The 20,987-nt window shown below is 27.7% G+C and overlaps 1 protein-coding gene across 2 annotated transcripts in view; it reads right to left on the reverse strand.

Moving 5' to 3' along the window:
- Window positions 1–3,861: 3,861 nt before the first annotated feature.
- Window positions 3,862–20,987, reverse strand: part of LOC100158662 (sodium-coupled monocarboxylate transporter 2) — a 35,222-nt gene continuing 18,096 nt past the window's right edge. Inside the window, exons 6-12 of one of the 2 annotated variants that reach the window (XM_001944878.5) lie at window positions 20,810–20,950; window positions 20,498–20,716; window positions 20,289–20,407; window positions 19,961–20,115; window positions 18,923–19,173; window positions 18,635–18,735; window positions 3,862–4,997 (exon numbers count right to left, since the gene is read on the reverse strand). In XM_001944878.5, the coding sequence (XP_001944913.2) occupies window positions 4,792–4,997; window positions 18,635–18,735; window positions 18,923–19,173; window positions 19,961–20,115; window positions 20,289–20,407; window positions 20,498–20,716; window positions 20,810–20,950 (1,192 nt within the window). In that variant the 3' untranslated portion in view covers window positions 3,862–4,791. Of the gene's footprint in view, window positions 4,998–16,185; window positions 16,602–18,634; window positions 18,736–18,922; window positions 19,174–19,960; window positions 20,116–20,288; window positions 20,408–20,497; window positions 20,717–20,809; window positions 20,951–20,987 lie in introns of those variants that run through there. The other variant, XM_008180138.3, reaches the window with a different exon arrangement.

A 20,987-nucleotide genomic window follows, 5' to 3' on the forward strand; every position in this document is an offset into this window, starting at 1 on the left:
TATTTAAAATTTTAAAATTTGTTTTCAGAAAGTTTACCACGTTATCAGGTTGGTAGGACTAGGATCAGTACAAGAAGTACATAGAAACGAGCTTAAGTTGTTTACCGTTTACGCACGTGGTGACTTGAACGAGAGCCCCAACCCCCCCTCCGTCCACCCATCCGGAAATCAAATCTTGTTTTTTTTCAACATGTAACATTAATATGTATAATTTTTGATTAATATTGAAAAACGTTAAAATAGTTAAATTATTGATAATTTATCACTGCTAAAAATGATAAATCGAAAAATCGAAATAGGTTTGGGTAGTTTACAACCAAGGTTATCAGATACTTTATATTAGTATCTCATAACCTTGATTCACAACAATAAGTGAAATGTGACCGTGATCAAACCATGATCAGGTTTACCAGCTACCACGAAACTATTGTTGTCCTTCCATAAATTCAGTCATTGTCCATTGAGTATTAATATTTATTTATTTATACGAAATACCCACCCGATGGCATTCAGTAAAGAAAAATGTAAATACTTAACTAGTACTTATACTAGTTTGACAAAAAAAACATACATAGATATAGCACCATAGAGGAATATACAGCAATATTAATTGAAAATGTAAGTGCTCTAGTTTTATAGGTTAGTACACGATACATCAAATAGAAATAATAATTAGAAATTAAATATACTAATTTCAAATTTGTAACGCTTTTTGAGAGTAATAAAAAATATAAAATTTTGTTTGTAAGTTATAATAGCGTTTTGTTAATAGGGAGGAAAGTCCGTCTTTATGTTGGACAACACTGGCCTGCTTTCATAGATATAGTAAATTGTTATTAATTATTATATTGTGATGTATATATAAGTTTGTGGTCCATATAGTAATTACTAACATTTTAAAATAATCTAAGCCCCCCCCCCCCAATTTACTTAACCCTTTACGATAGACATATAATTTTTAATACACAAAGTTATATAACTCAAAATCTACTCGTTCGAATTTTGATTTAGATACATCAAAATTCTCAAAACAAATATCTGCTGAGTATCATAGGCGCTAATTGGGGAATTTTAATATGATATATTGCAATGGTCTGCTTGCCATTAATATATTCAGCCCCCCCCCCCCCCAAGTCAAAAGTTGAAATTGCGCTTAAGCGGAGTATAATCAAAAGTGAAAAAGGGGATTCCTATTTGAAAAAAAGGAAGCTTGTACTGTCACAGTATCATCCTTAAGTTGTACAAAAAATTCTCAAGTATTCGAAAATATGGTCTCCAAGTGTATTTAAAATCTCCAAAAATCACATTTTGAATATATGTATAATTTAATCATAAAAATAGGGTGAGCAGTGCTAGTCATGACTATCGATTTTTCTCCACCACTAGTGAGCACTGAGCATGCTTAAAAAATCATCCCGTATATATACTATACAGGTGTTGTACTAATGTACCCCCTTCCCCCGAAATTATTTTCTAGTTGTGCCACTGCTTGTGGGCCGTATCAAATAGTATGTACCTTGTATTCGGTTGCGTGACTACAGACTAATACACCTGATAGTGTTAGACACTGTGTAATTATTATAATACGAATATATTACTTGATGCTATAACTATATGCACTAAAAGGGTACTGTATGATGCAAATATGCAACAATATGCACAAAAACTTCAGAAATATTATGCAGTGTACCTATAATGATTTGATTCATATTTTTTAACATATAGGTCCTATATGTTAAAAAATATGAATCAAATCAATTAAATTAATTAATTTACATAATTGATAATATAACGAGACAAGTAAACCAAGTTCAACCATCCTCATTATTATTATTATAGATATTTTATAATATGCCCAATCGTAAAATATATTAATAAAATATATCGAACTAAAATAAGGTATCTATTATAATGATTAAGAGAGGCCTTGCTACGACTCATATTTAAGGGGAAACATTTAGGCAATTTCCAATCTCGTCTTAACCGCCCGATATCTATGTGTTAGTTGTAAATGGTTATTAGTGTGAGTGAAAATTCAATGCAGCTACAACTCTCATAAGCACATGCGTATATTATGTCAATAATTCGATAGCAATATAAAAATCATTAAAAGGTACCTATTTTACGACACTTTCCGTTTCAATTTTAATTATGATTTTAATAAAGTCATATTTCAAAATTTTCAATCACAGTTTATAAGATTTAATTTTTAGAAAGTGTTTCGTATGATATATAGACAATTTTCTGTCGAGTTCAATTTTTTTTTAGACCAAAAGCGGACAACTTAAACTCAATTTAATTTTGTCAAAATTTAAGATTTTTGAGCTAAAATTGACGGCAGTAGCGAGGCCCTTTAAGCATAGTGTCGAAAATTGGGGAGGTTCATTTATATATTATATAGACACCTATTAATATGTTAAATACATTGTTTACAAAACGATTTTAATTCAGGTTGCTAAGTATTCGAATACATCGTTCACTGAAATACATATTATTAAAATGGACAACACAAGATTGGTTCCACAAAATGCAAACTTGTTGTGGGTAGGCCAGAGTGAGAAAGCAAATAATATAATATCGTAATGTGCTGACATTCTCTCAATTAAAAAAGATTGACCTAACTTACGGTTAATTTCTCGCCCAAATGATGTAACGTCATAATATTATGTAGGTAGGATTCATTATATGTCATCTATGGTAGGTATATTTAACATGAGTTAATTTAGGGCCATTCATTCGAATTAATTGCGCCTCGAATGTGTGTGCATTTGGAATAAATAAAAAAAAATTGTACATAAATTGTATGCAAAATACAATAATTTATTTATAAATAGTAATTCATTATAGTGGCGTAATGTTGGCAGCAACATTGGTATTATACTTTTATCCACCGTAAATAATATTTATTTTTACTTCCTCAATTTTCGCTTTACAATATAAGTACTTAATAATTTTATCAAGCTGCAGTTAGCTAGCGAATTTGAGTGATTTTCATTTTAATAATATTTATAAAATTCAAAACCTGATTATTAGCCATTAATTAAAAATATTATACCTACAAGAACAGTATCTTTGGATTTTTTTAGACATAATACATAATATGTTGTGGTGTTATAGGCACTAAAATGTTCAGAACAATGTTTTTGACACGATTAAAAAAAATATTAAATCGTACGTAAAATATTTTTACTAGAAGCATTTTTCGATCTGACCATTTCCATCAATTTTATATCTATTGACATAGTATATGCCTTTTTAAAAAAAAAGGACGTAGGTAAATTCTACTATCTACGACCTTTTAAATGACGCCACTGTGGTAGTTCTACTCGTTAAGTCTATTTACACATAACACAGTAATTTATGTATACAAGTATAAAGTTATCTTTATTTTTTCTTGAACAAATATTATAAAATACTGAAAAATATGTAAAATCATAAACTATACCTATAAATATATATTACCTATATATCTATAATAAATATAAATAATAAATAATATCCTTAATACTACTGAATTATTACTGTAATATTATTAATAATAACATTAAAAACATTTTGTTGTATTTAAAAATTAAAACAAATTAAACGAAAACGAACCAAAATAAAAAAAAAAAATTAAAACTTATGGTATATAGTACCTACATAAAATATTAAACTCGCGTATGTTAATATTGCAGTCAAATGATCATAACAATAATAATTACAACAATAAATTGTTCAATATACACGACCGTTTTGTATATAGTTTGCTCGTATTACAAATCAGGAGGGGAGTGGAGTGTCGAGGACTGGGCCGTAGTCAGCTCAAAATTAACATTTAAATTGAATTATAACTTAATAACAGAACCACAAAATAATATCCGAATTCATCTCCACGTCTATATTTTACACAACAATATATTTTTGCGTACACTCAAATATCAAGTTTTATAAAAAGAAAAATTTCGACAAACAAAGGTTGTTGCGGCATAGTTAAGCATCACGCGAGGTTGATTTGAAGAGAACGAAATCGTTCGACCTCCAATTTTTTTGACGGAGTTCGACTGATAACGGTAGCGAATCGCCATTAATTATACACCTGGCTCGCAGACGACAGTGTTATGTTAAGACATCATAGGTACCTTTACCTATTCCATTTCTCGCGTTTTCAGGATCGCGTTGTTTCATATTTTTTTTTTTATCGCTGTCGTACAAATGTTTGTTAAATGTTATGAAAAAAAAAATGATTTTCCTACGTAATTAAATCACTTGATACGCCATAATACTATACAATATACACTACCTAATACCTATCATAATAATATGGGATTACCCATAACTTGTAGCTACGATACGTCTTGGAGTATGAACGCGCGCGTGCCTGAATATCAAATAATGTTATAATACTGCCTATTTAATATTAATTGTATAGTATTATCAATGGTTTGGGATGGTGGTTGAGGTGGGGGAATGGGTCGGGCAAATTCGGCGTTAGGTCGCGTCTAAATTATAACATTAACAGTTATTATAATATAATACATCACCTATAATACCTATACCTAATTATTGTATCGTATAATTATTATTTTACCAATATAAAATTTCGTTGTAATGACATTACATATTATATATTATTATTATTTTATGATGTAGGCACAGGAATAATACAAAGAAGACTGCAATCGTTCTATGTGCACGATATAATAATATTATGTGGTGGACGTGCGATCACGACCATTGTATATATTATTATTTTGGATAATATTATCATTATTGCACATAGGCACCTAAGTTGTAAAATAGGGCACACGGTTACGAGGACGAGTTGGACTTGACGGTGAAAACGCTCGAGAGCGGCGTGGGCTGCGCCTCGTTGGTCATCGGCAGAGTGCTGGGACCGTTGTTGTGCTTGCCGTCGGTGACGTACCGCTGTTTCTCGCCGGTGCACATGGACTTCACTTTCAGGCTCATCGGATGCAACAGGTCCTCGTTGGTCGTCTCTTCTTTGCTCCACAGGTCTGTGTGCAAAAATCGCATGACATTAATATGTGTAATGATTTATTGGATACGATATTACAATAATATAAATAATGATGTACCTATCAGAATATAATATTATGGTAGGAGATAGTCGACGTTAATAATAATATTATTATAGTCACAAATTTAATAGAGCGAATATTTCAACAGCCAATATACAATATATTATTGTCATTTGTCATCATACGTCATCTCGGTCGATTTTTGTTTTTTTTTCTCCAATATAATTATAAGTAAACAGAGAATATGGGCGAGCGAAAAATTGATACTAATTTTGAAAAAAAAATACTACAGATTAGGTTATATTCTGACCTAATATTATGTCTTAATAGAAGACAAACATCTGTATTCGGTTTTAACGGCGTTGTCAGAAGACATAAAAAACATTCTGTTAGCATAAAGTTGCACTATTGTTCTCCCACTCCCCACTGTGAAATCGTAAAATAATAAAATTGTTATCTGGATATAGTGATATACCAATACCACGTACAGGGAATTCGAATTTTTTAGTAGTTACGAACATTTCTTTATAGCTAGTCCAACTCTATCGCTAATAAGGCATGTTTTTTTTGCAGCAGCAGAATAATTCAAAGTTTTTTCCAATCTCAAATCCTGGCTACATCGAAATTTACGAAATTTAGACTCTGGACCCTCATCCGGAATTAAACGTGAGGTATGTTCAATTGCTCTGTTCGATATTATGATTTTATAGGCATAAATGATTCTACACAAATAGTGGATTAATGTTGTTGCTGGCGTTTTTTTTTTCATAATTATTTGTCAGACATCGCGTAACTGACATTTAATAAGATCGTAAAAAGATGTTTGTATTCGCAAATACTGTACGAATCTAAATAAATTCAAAACTCGTTCCGTTATGGAATTCAAATCGGACAAGTATAGCAGATGATTAGGATAGGTTAATATAGTATACAACTTCTACACCATGTTATAATCATATTATTACGTACAAAATATAAAATTCTACACCTGATATAATCAAATACAGATTATAAATTGTTCGATTACGTTTAGATTCTAAATCCGACGTTTAACCCTCTCGGCGTGGCGGGTTGGTGTGAATGAAATCTATAATTCTAAATACTTTTTGTTATAGGCGTTTGGTGCAATATACCTATGCCTAATGAACATCGTATTTTTAAATTTTAAAAAGTTTTTAAGAAAAATAGAATAATACACAGTCGATAGAATTCAGACTCTAAAGCACAGACATAATACTGGCATTATCACTCAGATAAATCGACTAGCCTATCCAGTTTCGCTATCATATTATAATATATGTCACTAGGTTACGTTTACATAATATGCACCATTGCACTATTTAATTTAATCATAATAAATCGGTCAAATAAGATAGAGTACATTTTTTTTTAACGAAGCATTATCTAGACATACGAATATTATATAATAATCAACGTACAAAAATATTTTATTTCATAGTGATAAAGAGAGCATAGTTAGATAATTTAAATCTCAAATTTTCATTTACAATTATTTATCAAATGTATGACTATAATTAGGTGTAGTGCATTATAAAATATTATTAAAAATTAAAAATAACGCAATCGAAAATAAGTAAAAGTGATTACACCGATGTGATGATGTGTTTCCGATATTTATATTAAAGCTATTAAATAGACCAAAGTGCAATAGGTAGGTACTATATCATTGACTATTCATCTGAAGTCGGGTTTACCTTGAGGTGAGTGTCTCTGAATTTAAAAGAAACAATATAAAAGTACATCATTGAAATTCAAAAACGATTCTAAATCCAACTCGGCTAAATATGGTCAAGATTTTTTAAAATGAAGTATCGGTACCTAAAGGTGTTTTGTGTGGTGTGGTTTTCAAGAAATTTTTGAAAATTTCGAATAGGTACGTATAAAAAATTTAAAAAATCTTCAAGGTTCAAATCTAAAAAGGTGTTGCGTGTATTTGTTTGATGTTTTTTACTGCCATAAAATGTATTATCCGAAAAATATAAAACACTTCATTAGTTCTTCGCTAAGAACACAAACGAACTATAAAAATGTGCACTTACTAATATGTTCATACCTACGACATGTCGGATGATAAAGAAATAAGAAAAACAGAATGAATAAACATTTTAAATATTTTATGGCTGCATATACGTACGACCACTGATGATAGTACATTACTACCTATTTAGTTGAACATACTGAGATACAGAGTGATTAAAAATTAAAACTTATCAAAAAACAAGAAATATTTTTCAAGTCGTGACTTTGGTATTCATATACTTAAATTTTTTGTCGAAGTACATAATCGTATAATAATTATAATATTATATTGGTCGTTCCAATTTATCAAAATTAGTAGGTACATAGTAGGGACAATATAATAATACATTGTTCGATTCGAAGCCAAAAAAATAATCTGTATAATTATTGGATACTTCCTACAACAGTGTCGCGGTGAAAGAAATTTGATCGCGAACTTGTGTTAAACACGCGTGGAAACAATAATTTATTCTATCAGTATTTGTACTTCACACTTGGCACACTATCGGACACGTATGAGCCTTCGTTCAAAAGATAGGTAAGTCCGGCGGTCCCGGAGTTTATTTTTGAAACATTCCAATAGTAATATGTAATACCTACGTTTTCACCGAGTTCTATGAAATTAAATGTTCGTTACCGACCGATAATAACCATACAGGTACCAACGGTGACTCGTTTATAACTCGTTATATTATTATTAATTATACCTACCTACCCATAATTATATACGATTATATCTAGATGAGTATAATATGACTTGATGAGTATAATGTGACTGTATGAGTATAATATTATGGCTGCGTGGGAGTAAAATATTTTTCCGTGTTTGCGATTGCTATAATAACGAGCAATAGTAATATAATTGTGGACGCGACGCAACCGCTTAAAAAACGAATCTCATTCAACACGAGCGCGTGAAAAATTATGTCAAAAGTAGGTACCTACCTACAGTTACGTCGAATACGTTTTAATTATGATTTAAATGTTTGCATGCACTCTGTACAATAATATATGACCATACTATTATTACGTAGTGTGGCGTGTAGTTATTTATCGAAATAATTATAATATTATGTCCAACGAATGATTGTTATAATTTTATTTACAATTGGTTTATTATTTTATCGTATTTATTATAAACATACAAGGTACCTCTACGTTTATAGTGAATTTGAGGTCAAAGTTTCAAAAGTGGCTAAGAATATACTTTGGGAAACACTTGATTCGGAAATACACGTGATAAGAGCTCAACACACACGAGGCGATATCGTCTGTGTATTTGGATTACACAATAGAGTACAAGGAGTAACTGTCTCCAACGACATCGCACAATGTTCGGACGAAAGAGGTAAGTTTAACGTTTATTTTACCAGAACAATTATAAATGTTATTTAAATTATATCGAGCGTTCACATTTAAACAATTTAAGTTTTTCGAATATACTTTACCAAATTTTCATTCTGATTAAAAAAATTATCCATTCGAGATTTATTTAGGTAATATTTAGTTTATTAGAGTATAATAACATTAAAACAATATTATTAATTTCCTTTAATTTATAATATTATTTGATAAAAAAAAATAAGGTTATTATTAGTCAATTTTACATTTTATTTGTGCGTCGTATATAATATTATCCTTAAACGTTATTATCTAATTAGTTTTAAAAAGTAAATTCCTTTCTAAATATTAAAAAAAAAAAAAAAAGAATATTAAAATGTTAGTAATTAATAACTTTAAATGTTGACATTTTTTATTACGTTTTATTTAAAAACAATACTTTACCATAATTAAATATAATTTCAAATTATTTAATTTAGTAAATATTTATTTTGTATGTGTTCATTAAATATTTTAACATGTTGTTTTATTTATTTTTTTTAAATTAATTATAAAATATACCTATGTATAGAGAGATTTTTTATGAGTGAACTGCTCGTTGTTTTATTTAATATTTATGTTTTTGAAAAAAACATCTGTTACGCTGGTAGTTGGAATTACTCCCTCTTTTTAAAACAAAAAATCAATTTATTTTACGATTTTTTTTTTAAATTTCTTTAGTCTTATATTCCGGAGCAGGATATTATTATAAAAATGTCAATATATAGAAGAGTAGCCACCGGAATGTATCGGGCATACTATTGCACTCAATTTAACTTTAAATGCTACAATTTTAACTAAACATTTTCATTTAATATTTTATTTTTAAATACCAACAAATTTCACCTAATAGGTCTGCTGTAGAACATTAAATAAAATTAAATACCTACCTACCACTTTTAACAGTTAAAACTATGTAAAAACTTTATTTATTTAAAAATTAAACCTATAATTGGATTGAGACAATGAGTGTTTGCTATTAAAGTAATCCCTCTGTAATCACTAATATATATATTATTATATATAGTAACTTATAGACCATATTATCATGAATAATTTAATGCAATTTACAGGATATGAGTATATGATGTACCAATATCAACAAAAGTATTAGAGTCCAAACATAGTTGTAGGTATAAAATATAAGATCATTTATTTTTTTAAAACATAATAAATCATTTTAATTACTACCTAAATTTACGGTATGATTGATTTATAGCGTACAATTAGAGTATTACGGGCTTAATTCAATTAAGGAAATGATAAAATGAGCTAAGCAATGTACAATTTTTGGGTGTGTGATTGTGTGAAGTATGAAGTTTGTCAATCATATCTAAACGAAATTGGTTTTATATTTTTTAAATAATTGTTTAGTACCAACTTCAGCGTATTTTTTAAAATTAATTATTTACAAAAAATGCGAAAACTTCTGTAATAATATACTAATTATTAAAACAACACGTCAGCACAACAATAAAATAAATCGTAGAAATTCACGTTATTATTCTTAGTTGGAGCATTATATTACACTCATAATATTAATTGGTAATATACTAATATATAGTAAAGCCTAAACACGTAAAATTTAAGCAATGCCTAATTTTATGCAGATTTATAATCTGGTTATAGTTAGGACCTATTAATAAACTGTATTTGTGTATGTAGTTATATACCTATATACTATATATATATATATATATTTTATAAGTATTTTAGAAAATTTGTACAGTTTGTACATTTTGGAGACAAAGATCTTAAGGAGTAGGTAAAAAAAGGCCTTCAGGGGTCATGTACCTATCATATATAAATACGGTTCACAGGTATATTATATATCAAATAATTTCAAATAGGGAATTGTGTTTTCTATTGAAATGTAATATTATTTCAAGCTGCATAATAATTGGTCAACAAAAATGTAATTTTAAATTTTAAAGGTTGATAAAAAAAAATAGTTTATGGCATACATACATTTTATAATTATATTTGAGCATGGTAAACTGTATGTTTATTTAAACAATTTTTTCAATGTACAAAAATCACTAGTAGTATTTAACGTACACTCGTTTTCTAATAAATTATAATTAATAGGCGATTAAAAAAACCATAAAATTAATTTACGAAGAAACGCAAAAAACAGTTAACAGCTATGGAAATTAATATTATACACGCAGTGGGTTGGACAACGGGAAATAGTGATGGCTCACCGGTCAATATCCAATATTAAATAATTTAGTTGATGGACAATTTTATTTTTGTATTTAATAAAAATTCGTGACCATTAGTTTTTGTTTTGTAATGTCTAATGAATTACACTTAGCAAAATAAAAAAATACGTATTTAACTTTTGTTTTTACTTAATACCTATTATTTTATCGATCACAAATATTTGATAATTTTATTTCTAACAAAGGAGTGTGTGAAAAAAGAGCAAAACAAGAAAAGTGCAGTTGCGTCACCTAACAGCTGCTGCAAAATGCGCCTTATCATAATTTACAATATACAAAGTATTAAAATAACTACTTATAAATTACTAACTTATTACTGCCTTTTTATAGTTATTTTATTAATTACGATGCATTTTTAAATTTGGCTGACATGGGAGCAATTGAAACTTGATACAAGTAGGTACAAGTCAATAATAATAAAAGGTGTAGCGTCATTACAAACACAACAATCTATCATTGAAAAGATCACAACCTTTTGTTTTTATATTTTGTAATAACTATTAAATAATAAATATCTATTGTTCTTTTAAATTTTTGTACAAATACTATCTATTATTTCGTAAGCAGATGATTTGATGTGTTACAACGTTTTTAACTACTTAAAATAAATCACGTACTAATTTTTATCTAAATATTCAAACGTTTGATATTACCTATATTATTCACTGCACCAATTTTTCTAAATATAACATAATTATATAATTACGGGGTGCCGCCACTGAGTTACTCCCCCCACCCGTCTATCAAATCTCATAAAATTTACTTATTGTATAACATGTAAACACAGATGGTAAACATTACATTTTTTTCAATAAAAAAAAAAAAAAAGTTATTATAATAGTTTGTATTTATATTTGATACTCAATATCGATAACTAAATTAATAGAAAAATTTAAAATACGATGTGTATAGTAGGTAATGATAATAAAATAAAAACGGAGTTATGTACTACATTTTAAAATAAAAATTCTTTTAGGTTTATTTATAAATAATTTAGAAAAATTAGAAAAAAATCCAAAGTTACAGGACTATATAAATAAATATATTTAAAAAAAAAACCATAGCACGCCTCTAGATATTTGCCCCATATAAGGAAAATCTGTGAATCATAAATATGATTTGTTAATAAGCAACCATCCATAATAACGAAAATCTTACGAAAAATCGGTCAGAATCAAAAAATCATGTATCCAGCCCAAAAACATATTTATGATAAAATACTATAATATGCGTGTGTTTGAATGGTCTAATTTCCTAAAAAAAAAATGTAACACTTGTCTTATATTCTATTTTTACAATAAAATTACTTTTCTCGTTTTCATACAATTAATTATTTCAAATTTTACCTCAAGTTAATGGTTTTAGTAAAAGAATTTATATATTAAAATTGTATTTCCTTTTATTATGGATACCATACAGCTGAAATAATCATGTGGACATTTTTGAATACATTTGTTGTACAAGTAATAACATTATTATTATTATTATTATTATTTTACTTATTTTAGTTGGTCGAATAAAACCTAGATAATATAAGTGATAAACACTATTAAAAATAAAATAGATTTATAGTATATTATTTAGTGTGAGTATTTAAGTTTTTTCGAATTTGGAATGAATAATAATTAAATTGATTTAAATATTTTATATATTATATGTTTTTTTCAGCCATATCATCTATATAGTATAAAAAAGGTAATATTTTGATTTTTTTCAGTAGTTCTATGGGTAAGGAAAATTCACCAACCATATTATTAGAGGGAAAATGGAAAATATTAATGCTACATTCGTTTTCAAAATTTTACAATTTTTGCACTGGTTATATAATTTTGTAAATTTGATAATTTTTTCAGTTCAATTTTTATAAATCTATACATTTTAAAAACTGAAACTTTCTGAAAAATTTCTTTTTTTATAAACGTTTAATATAAATGTTTAAAAATGTACAGTGTTTACTAAAACCGTTTTTAATATAGAGCTTTTATAGCTTTCACTTTTTAAAATACTCTATTACGAGGTTGGCTTATATTTTACAACTTATTATAAACCGTGTTATGATAATCCTAGCTTTTCTTAAGAATCGTTTATCGAATGCAATGATTTAAAATAATTCCGGTTTTGTAATAATCAATGGTTACACCTAATTTGTATTATTAATCATTATACTTAATACCTACACCAGTCGCCAACTTTACAATGGACCAACATTCGATGTCTATACATTATGTATTATTAATAACATAAGTATCAACTATTTATTGTTCTACAATTTAAAAATGTTTGATGAATTGAGTGTTTTGTTTAATTAAGTACCTATTAAAAGCGTATCTAATTCAAACAGTATGTACAATTATTATCTACACAGTAAGTTAGATCAACAGAAATAAATAACTACCTACTACCTAACGTTAAAAGTGTAAAGTAATTTTTAAATCAAATTTTATCATGCACTCAAAATTATAATAAGATAACAATAATGCACTTGAGTTGAATACACCTATAATAATATAATACATTATGACGATGTCCATGTTTAAATAAATAATATCATTTATATGAATTAGAGATTAAAGATAATGATATATTGAGTCATTGATTATCATTGTCAGGTTAGTCTCAAAAAAATTAAAGTGCATGAAACCTTTAATAGTATATAAGTAATATATATATTAAAGAAATAATATTAAGAAAATAGTTGTATACTTTTATGCAGGTACCTATAGTAACTAGTAAGATAATGTTCAACGTCAATATTTGAATTATTACTAAACAAACAAATAATTCGTTTTAAGGTAAGTATAAACGGGATGCAGTGGCTGTGGATATTAAGCACTAGTCAATAGTCATTCTCGAATCATTCGTCTTGTAAAACTTAGGGTTTTAAATTTTTATGATAATAATGATTAAGTATTATACGTTATTTTAAGCATTAATAATAAATTACCGCTTAGAAATAGAGATTTGAAAAATGTATTACATATTCTATGGTTTGTATACTTATATGTTTTTTTAGTAACCTTAGTTTAAAATTCAAATCTTCGTTTTATAATACCTACTATCAAAGTATACAACTATACAAGTATAATAGATTCCTTGACATTATGAATGCTTTTCGAAACACACGTAGTATAATATAAATATCGTAACCATAGTTTATATTGTTATTAAGATTATACTTAATATGTCGTCAATTTTATTTAAAATAAAAATAATAATGTAGGTATCAAATATTTTCGGAAGAGCTGAGTGGAAACGACATGATTGTGTTTATTCTCAACTACGTTCAACACACTGGAGATCCAACAAACCTCTAACCTTGCAATAATTGAAAAAACAGAGTAATCTAATCAATAATATGTATTACGTTACATGCCTCATATTTTATGTACTTATCTCGCTGGACTCTCGGCTATCAGCCATCACCTTTCTTTTCAATTTCCTGTTATTTGATGATAAGTGAATTCCACTATCAAAACCATTATCATTTAAACGGATGTACCAAAACCTTATTAAATTGAACTCAAACAACACGCGTCCGAAACGTAAGTATACATAGCGATTAAAGTGATTAACAAGCAATCAAATATTGGATGTTCCGGATGTAAGTTCGAATTGTACCTAATTCATTTCAAAAAACAAATACGATCCTCAGTAACTCGCATTCTTACAGGGGTCTTTTATAGGTGTTATAATATAAGCTATACCTAAACTTATTTTCCAGCATATTTTAGACAATATTATACGGAATCACTCAAACAGAACCCCGAAACTATTTACCGACACACCTTCATTGTTCTTACAAAATTTACACAACAAATGTTAGTAACTCTTAACTGATCGTAGTAAGTCTTTTGAATCATAAAATATGTGTATGTTTTAATTTGCAATCCGTATTTGTAAATAAACGTCTGTAGATCACTCCCAATTGTCACCCAAGGGTAACTTTAAAAAAATACAATGCTAATAACCTAATAACGTTCAAACTTGCCATAAAAAAATTATTTATAATTAAAAACTAAGAGTTCAATTTTATTATTCTCAGTAAAGTACATTTCTAATTGCAAATTCATCCAACGATGTGAAAGAGCTAATAGTAACACAAAAAGAATAATATTAACGCCTATTATTCCAACTTTTTAAAACATCAATTTCTACACACAAAGGACATTTTTCTTCAGAAAATGATACATATTACATTTTTAAATTAAAGAAGTTAATTTAATTGAAAATAGATTAAACCACAATAAAACCTTAGTTTGAGATTACGTCTAGTGCCTCATTATTTATTTGAGAAAACTACTCTTCTTTAGTCCTCTGTGAAGATTCTCTTATGATATTTCTGTACAACGATTGGGATTTTTACAAGGACAGAACGACATTTCTCCTGATCTCTTCAGTATAACTTAACCTTTACGAAGCATGTCCGACAATATTTTAATCACGTTATTGGTTATTTAAAAACGATAACTCATTGGAAATGTGCAATTGTCTCAATCTTACAATGGTTGCTATTTTACAACATCCGTTCTATCTAATCACGTGGGAAAATGAAAATGTTGACAAAAGGACAACAGTAGGTACCGTTTTTCTAATGCAAGTACCTATAGAGTTTTTACGCAGTAAGTATATCTAGTATTTTAAATTATAAAACTAATACATACATTCCTAGGTTAGACCTAACCTCACTTGTGTGGAATATCTACTTAAGTAGGTAATTACAGTAAAACCTTGATAACTCGAATCGTTCGTGGAAAAAAAATTCTAGCTATAGGCAATTTTTTATTTGATTAGAAAACACAAAGATTTTATTTTCTATTTTTTTTTATTTACTTATCTACTTACATTAACCCAAATCTAGATAAAAATATTTATATTAAAATAAAATAGAAGTATATTCACTACCTAGTTGTAATTAGAAAAAATGTTATGATACTTTTATATTGATTTAGATATATTTCTTGGCTCTATCGTGATATAAGTCTGTTTTAGAAAAATAGACTTAGGTCGTTTTGTAATACGTTGACATTTGATGTATTATAATTAATGAATACAAATGTATACTAATAATTTAGAGTAGATTCAACGTTTATTAAATATCGGCCATTCATCTATGAATTCTTAAGCTGTGTCTTTTAGCATTAAATTAGGTTTAGATTGTTAATCGCGATTTAAGATTATCGTTAGTTATGTATACAGTATACACGTCATTTACGTTATACCAAAACTACGTCGAAATTTGAGTTATAAACCATAACTCGACACAAATGACTTCGATGGTTCGACTTATCGAGAAATTCAAGTAAGTTTCATAGTATAATACTTAACCAAACCTTAAATGTCATAAACGATCTATTAATTATATATTCGATACTTAAAATCAGATATTAATCTGATAATTTATATTAATTGTTTAGAAAGATATTTTACTCAAATGTATGAATTTTAAAATAAATTTTACCGTAAAATTAAAAAAAAAATTGGAAAAATGTTCTAGTAAAATAAGTCATAAGTGTTAAATATGTAAGTGTGTAACCCAGTAAAAATGTATATATTGATACATATATAAATGTGAAAAAATAGTTTAAGGACAGTTGTACAGGTATTAACTGATTCTCTTACCGACTAGAACAGACAGACAAGTATACAATAAATAGTCAAAAAAATTTCAATTTTTAATTATTCTTACGTACAGAAATAAACATATTCTTTAGTACAAAAAAAAAATGAACGAAAACGATGCTGGGTCTACAATAATGCACCTTCTCGTGAAATAAAAACGAAATAAATAAAAAAAATATTTATCAGTATATGAAAAAAATACAACTAAAGAAAAACATTGACTTGTATCCATGTTTTTACAAGGTTAGTCTTAAAATCTATTGTATCGGTTCATAACCAAGTGGATGATATTGTATGTCATCACCAGTCCGTATGGCTGAAATTGTGAAACAGTTAATTTAAACATTATAAGGCACGGTTAATATTGACAATACACGCTGACGTCTGACAAATAGCATAAAATAATGATTATATAATATATTATTATGTTTACGAAATATAGGATTAAAATTTAAGATCAAAACCAAAACTAGTTTATCATCATTCATCACTCATAAGCTAATATCTATAGGTTATTAAAGATATAGACAAGATATTATATTATGTTTATGTAAAAGGTCTAATCGTTTTTTTTCACATTATTATTCATGATTCGTAATAATAATAGTTATTATTATTTCCAATATAAATAGTTCAAATTAGCGCTTAGGTATTTCGTTAACTTGACTATCTCGACTTGAAGAATTAGAAAAATAATTATTATGAAAAAAAATCTTTTAAGACCTTATGGGTAAAGATCAACACTTTCACACAAATAACAGTATCATCAAATTTAAAAAAAGCAGGTAAGTGGATGTCGCTCTGCTGTAGAGTAGATTACAAGTGGGTCATTGAATAATGGTTGTATTAGACTTGAATTCAATGATATAATATCATTGTATAAGAAAAACGATTCTGAGTGGAGACGGTTTGTCAGTCTGGATATTTTATATTTTGTTATTATTTATTTTATCATGTAAGTAGAATTAATATTAAAATATTATAATTTTTTATTCATTTCTATTGTGATAAAAAAAGCGTTAGAAATTAAAATCCCATTTTTAGCGTTTTTTTCGTAATTTTCCGGTGGTTTTTCCTGTGGCATTAAATAACTATTGAGAAAATTGAAAAATGATCTCTCTAAAGTACCATCTTGATCCAATTTGCTAAAAGATAAGGTACTATATGTTGAAATAGAAACACTCCTTCTAGAAAAAATTTTGTTTACAGGATATAAAAAAAAAAAAAAAAAATAAACACCATTGTAAAAACAATAGCTTCCTCGCTCCGCTCAGAATCTAAAATTTAAGAATCACCGTAATATACATAATACCTATCAAGGTAAACATAGATACGGATCATCACTATATGTCACTGCATACCAATACTTTTGAATAATAAAGTCCTCACTCCTGCTTCCTCTCAAACAATTGTTATTATTTGTAAACACATACATTATTATAGTTTATAATACTCAATAACATCCAAATTTGACAGATTATAAAAATCAAAACATTTCTAAGATTACATACCTATTGGTATTTATTTGATAAAAATACCAGAGTAATAATAAAAGATATTTAGACGTGTAAGTTTAATATTTCACTTTATAAATTATAAGTAACTAGGTAGTAAAGAGAAAATAAACCCAATATCTTTTAATCCCTTACAGGTAACCAATACAAATACCTAGGTACCTACCATAATTCATAATTAATGAAGATTAACTATTATTTAGTTATGTTTATGTTTTAGCTATATACAGTTATATTACAGGATTAAATAATGTCACAAATTTAAATTTCAGAAGTGTCAAATATATTATATTATATCTTTTCGATATTTAATTCAAACGTAGATAGAAACCTAAGTACAATTTAAGATTGATCTATCATTTTAATATAAAGCTGTATTTCGTCTTGATTTATAATTCTTGTAATATTATAATATTTTACCATAAATTCAATAGGTAAGATTATTATTCGTTTTACACATTACATTGTAATGGGCTAGATATTTTGTATCAGGTTAAACAAATTACTATATTATTAAAATGTCACAACTCACAAGTTAAAATAATTATCAGTTTTAGTTTTTTTAATATAAAACTTTGTTTGTTTCAGATCTAATTTAATGGTTCTAGAAACATAAAAATAATATAGACAACAATCAAGCAAACATATTTGATAATAATATTATAAAATAACTTAAATAATATATGTTTTGCATTCAATAAAATGAGTTATAAGTATGTATTAATATAAAGTAAACACAATCACCAACGGTATGGTTTACGAAATGTGCAATCACCAATAAATCGTACATTTCAATTGATCTGAATGTAATTATTGGTATCTGTTTTGTTTTTACCTGTCATGTAGCTGACTATGACACCGACGAAGACTGTTACAAATGTGCCCAATAATGAGTAGTACATATACGTTATCGAGTACAACATTGTCAGTATATCGCTGAAAAATAAAGATTTTAAATTTTAACACACCAGCAGAATTAATAATTATTATTATCGTTGCTTTTATATGATTTAGTTTATAATATAATATGCAATGTTATATCAACGTCCAACTCTCGGATCAAAAAAATTATCACAACAGTGTTTATGTTTGGTAGTTTGTATAATATTTCAGTTATGCTTACTCTGTGGAGGACGATTCGACTTCAGGCGTCGACAGGACACTGGAAATTTCGTCGTGGGTTTTATTCAAAAAGCTCATTTTGTATTGATTATATTGGATATCAAAAATCGGCTCAATGTGTGGCGAGAACGTCGTATTCGTACACCCTTCAGTGGACACTGGCAGATAATTAGGTTCTTTGGCGATAGATAATGATCCAAGAACAATAAACAAAGTCATCAAGTGACTAGATATCATACCAGCAGCAGCACCCTGTTTAAATAAAAAAATGTATATTAATTCAGAACTATTAAAAATAAAATATATAAACTGCATCTTTACCGATTTTAGTTAAAAATATATACCTACTCTCAATTTCATTGACATATAATATTAGAACCAAAATAATATTTTATTAGGATATTAGGTACTTGCTAAGTGTAGAAACAATTATTTACTTATATTATAAACTATCATACTATCTCTAAAAGGAATATTTACCTAAATTATTGTTGAATTCACTGAATAATTATGCTTAACCAAAAATGAAAGTAATCTATTATAACCTATATAAGTGTGAATTAAACTGTAAGTGCAAAATTAGTTTTAATACATAGGAAAATTTTGTTTAAATGTCACGATCATTGTCAAGGCACAATTTTGTCTGAATAATTATTGCATACTACATGCACCTACATATTTTGTTTAAATGCAATATTATGATAATGACTGAGGTACTCTAGGGTTAAGATTGATGATCATTGTGTTTGTTTTATGGAATAATTTAACATTTTTAAATAATTGATCGATTTCAAGAATTGCGTATCTTTATTTTAAATTTTCCTACCTACATATTATCTACGTACTAAAATATTGATTGAAATGCTTATACATTTTATGAGTCATAACTATGAGTTATGACCATAAAATTGTATTTATACTCTAAGCAAATATTATAAACTATATTGATATAACAAAGAAATAGTTCATAGTTAATAAGAAATACCTTTTTATTTTGTCTGAATACAAAATTAGTCAATAAAATTTCTCATGTACTCACTTTCCAATTCGTCGATGGGAAAAACATAGCTAAAACAAAAACTCCTAAAAGAGGTCCACTAGTTGCGGACGTCATTAGCTGAGAAGCATCAATAACACCTGAAGATTGCGCGACAATAAACGCAACACCCATAACTATAAAACCAGTTATTACACCTAAAAACAAATAAATATTATTAGCAATATGCCGATATATTTAATTATTGCTTTATTTTAAATTACGATACTAATTATTTAAATTGTAAAATGTATTTTTGGTTAGCTACTTAATAGTAGTTTCTTATAAAACAATTTTAAGGTTAGATTAGTACATCAGATTTACGACTTACTTATGCTTTTAATGCACCACAATTGATTTTTTTCAGTGGCGCCTTTGAATATTGGTATTTGGGAGACAAAATCTTCCCAAGCAACAGTCGAGATTGAATTTAAGTTGGACACTAATATACTGTAAATCAAAGTTCCGTTATTGGACACGTAAGGAGAAATATGATAGGTACTAATAATATTAATATTAAGACAAATTAAATTGATTTACCTGAGTCCACTGTTGAATAAGCTGGCCAATACGAGTCCCATGAAACCCGGTAAAAAGTAAAATCTGTCTTCAATGTAAAAAGGTATGATCTCGTCGATCTCCGATATGTATCCAAGTGCTCGAGGATCGCAATCAGCGTACACCGTGAATATCACCATACCGACAATCCACGATAGACTGAAGAGGAATATCATCAACGGTATGGTCAGCCACAAAGCCCTAGGCAAACGTTACGAATTTGGAGAAATGCCCTAACCAAACATAAACATATGGCTGCCATTTTGAATATAAAAACGGTTCGCATTTAATTACTTTTCAACTTGTTTCTGAGAGTCCATACTAAAGTAGCGTTGAACGAAATTTTGTTGGCATCCAAACATCGAAAGCGACATGAAAAGCTGACCAAGAGTGGCGGACACCGTTGACACACGAAGCGTGGGGTCCATGTTGAAACTGAAATAACACAAAATGCTGATCGTTTAACACTGGT

The sequence above is a fragment of the Acyrthosiphon pisum genome, chromosome A2 (assembly GCF_005508785.2).
Source record: "Acyrthosiphon pisum isolate AL4f chromosome A2, pea_aphid_22Mar2018_4r6ur, whole genome shotgun sequence".
NCBI lineage: Eukaryota > Metazoa > Arthropoda > Insecta > Hemiptera > Aphididae > Acyrthosiphon > Acyrthosiphon pisum.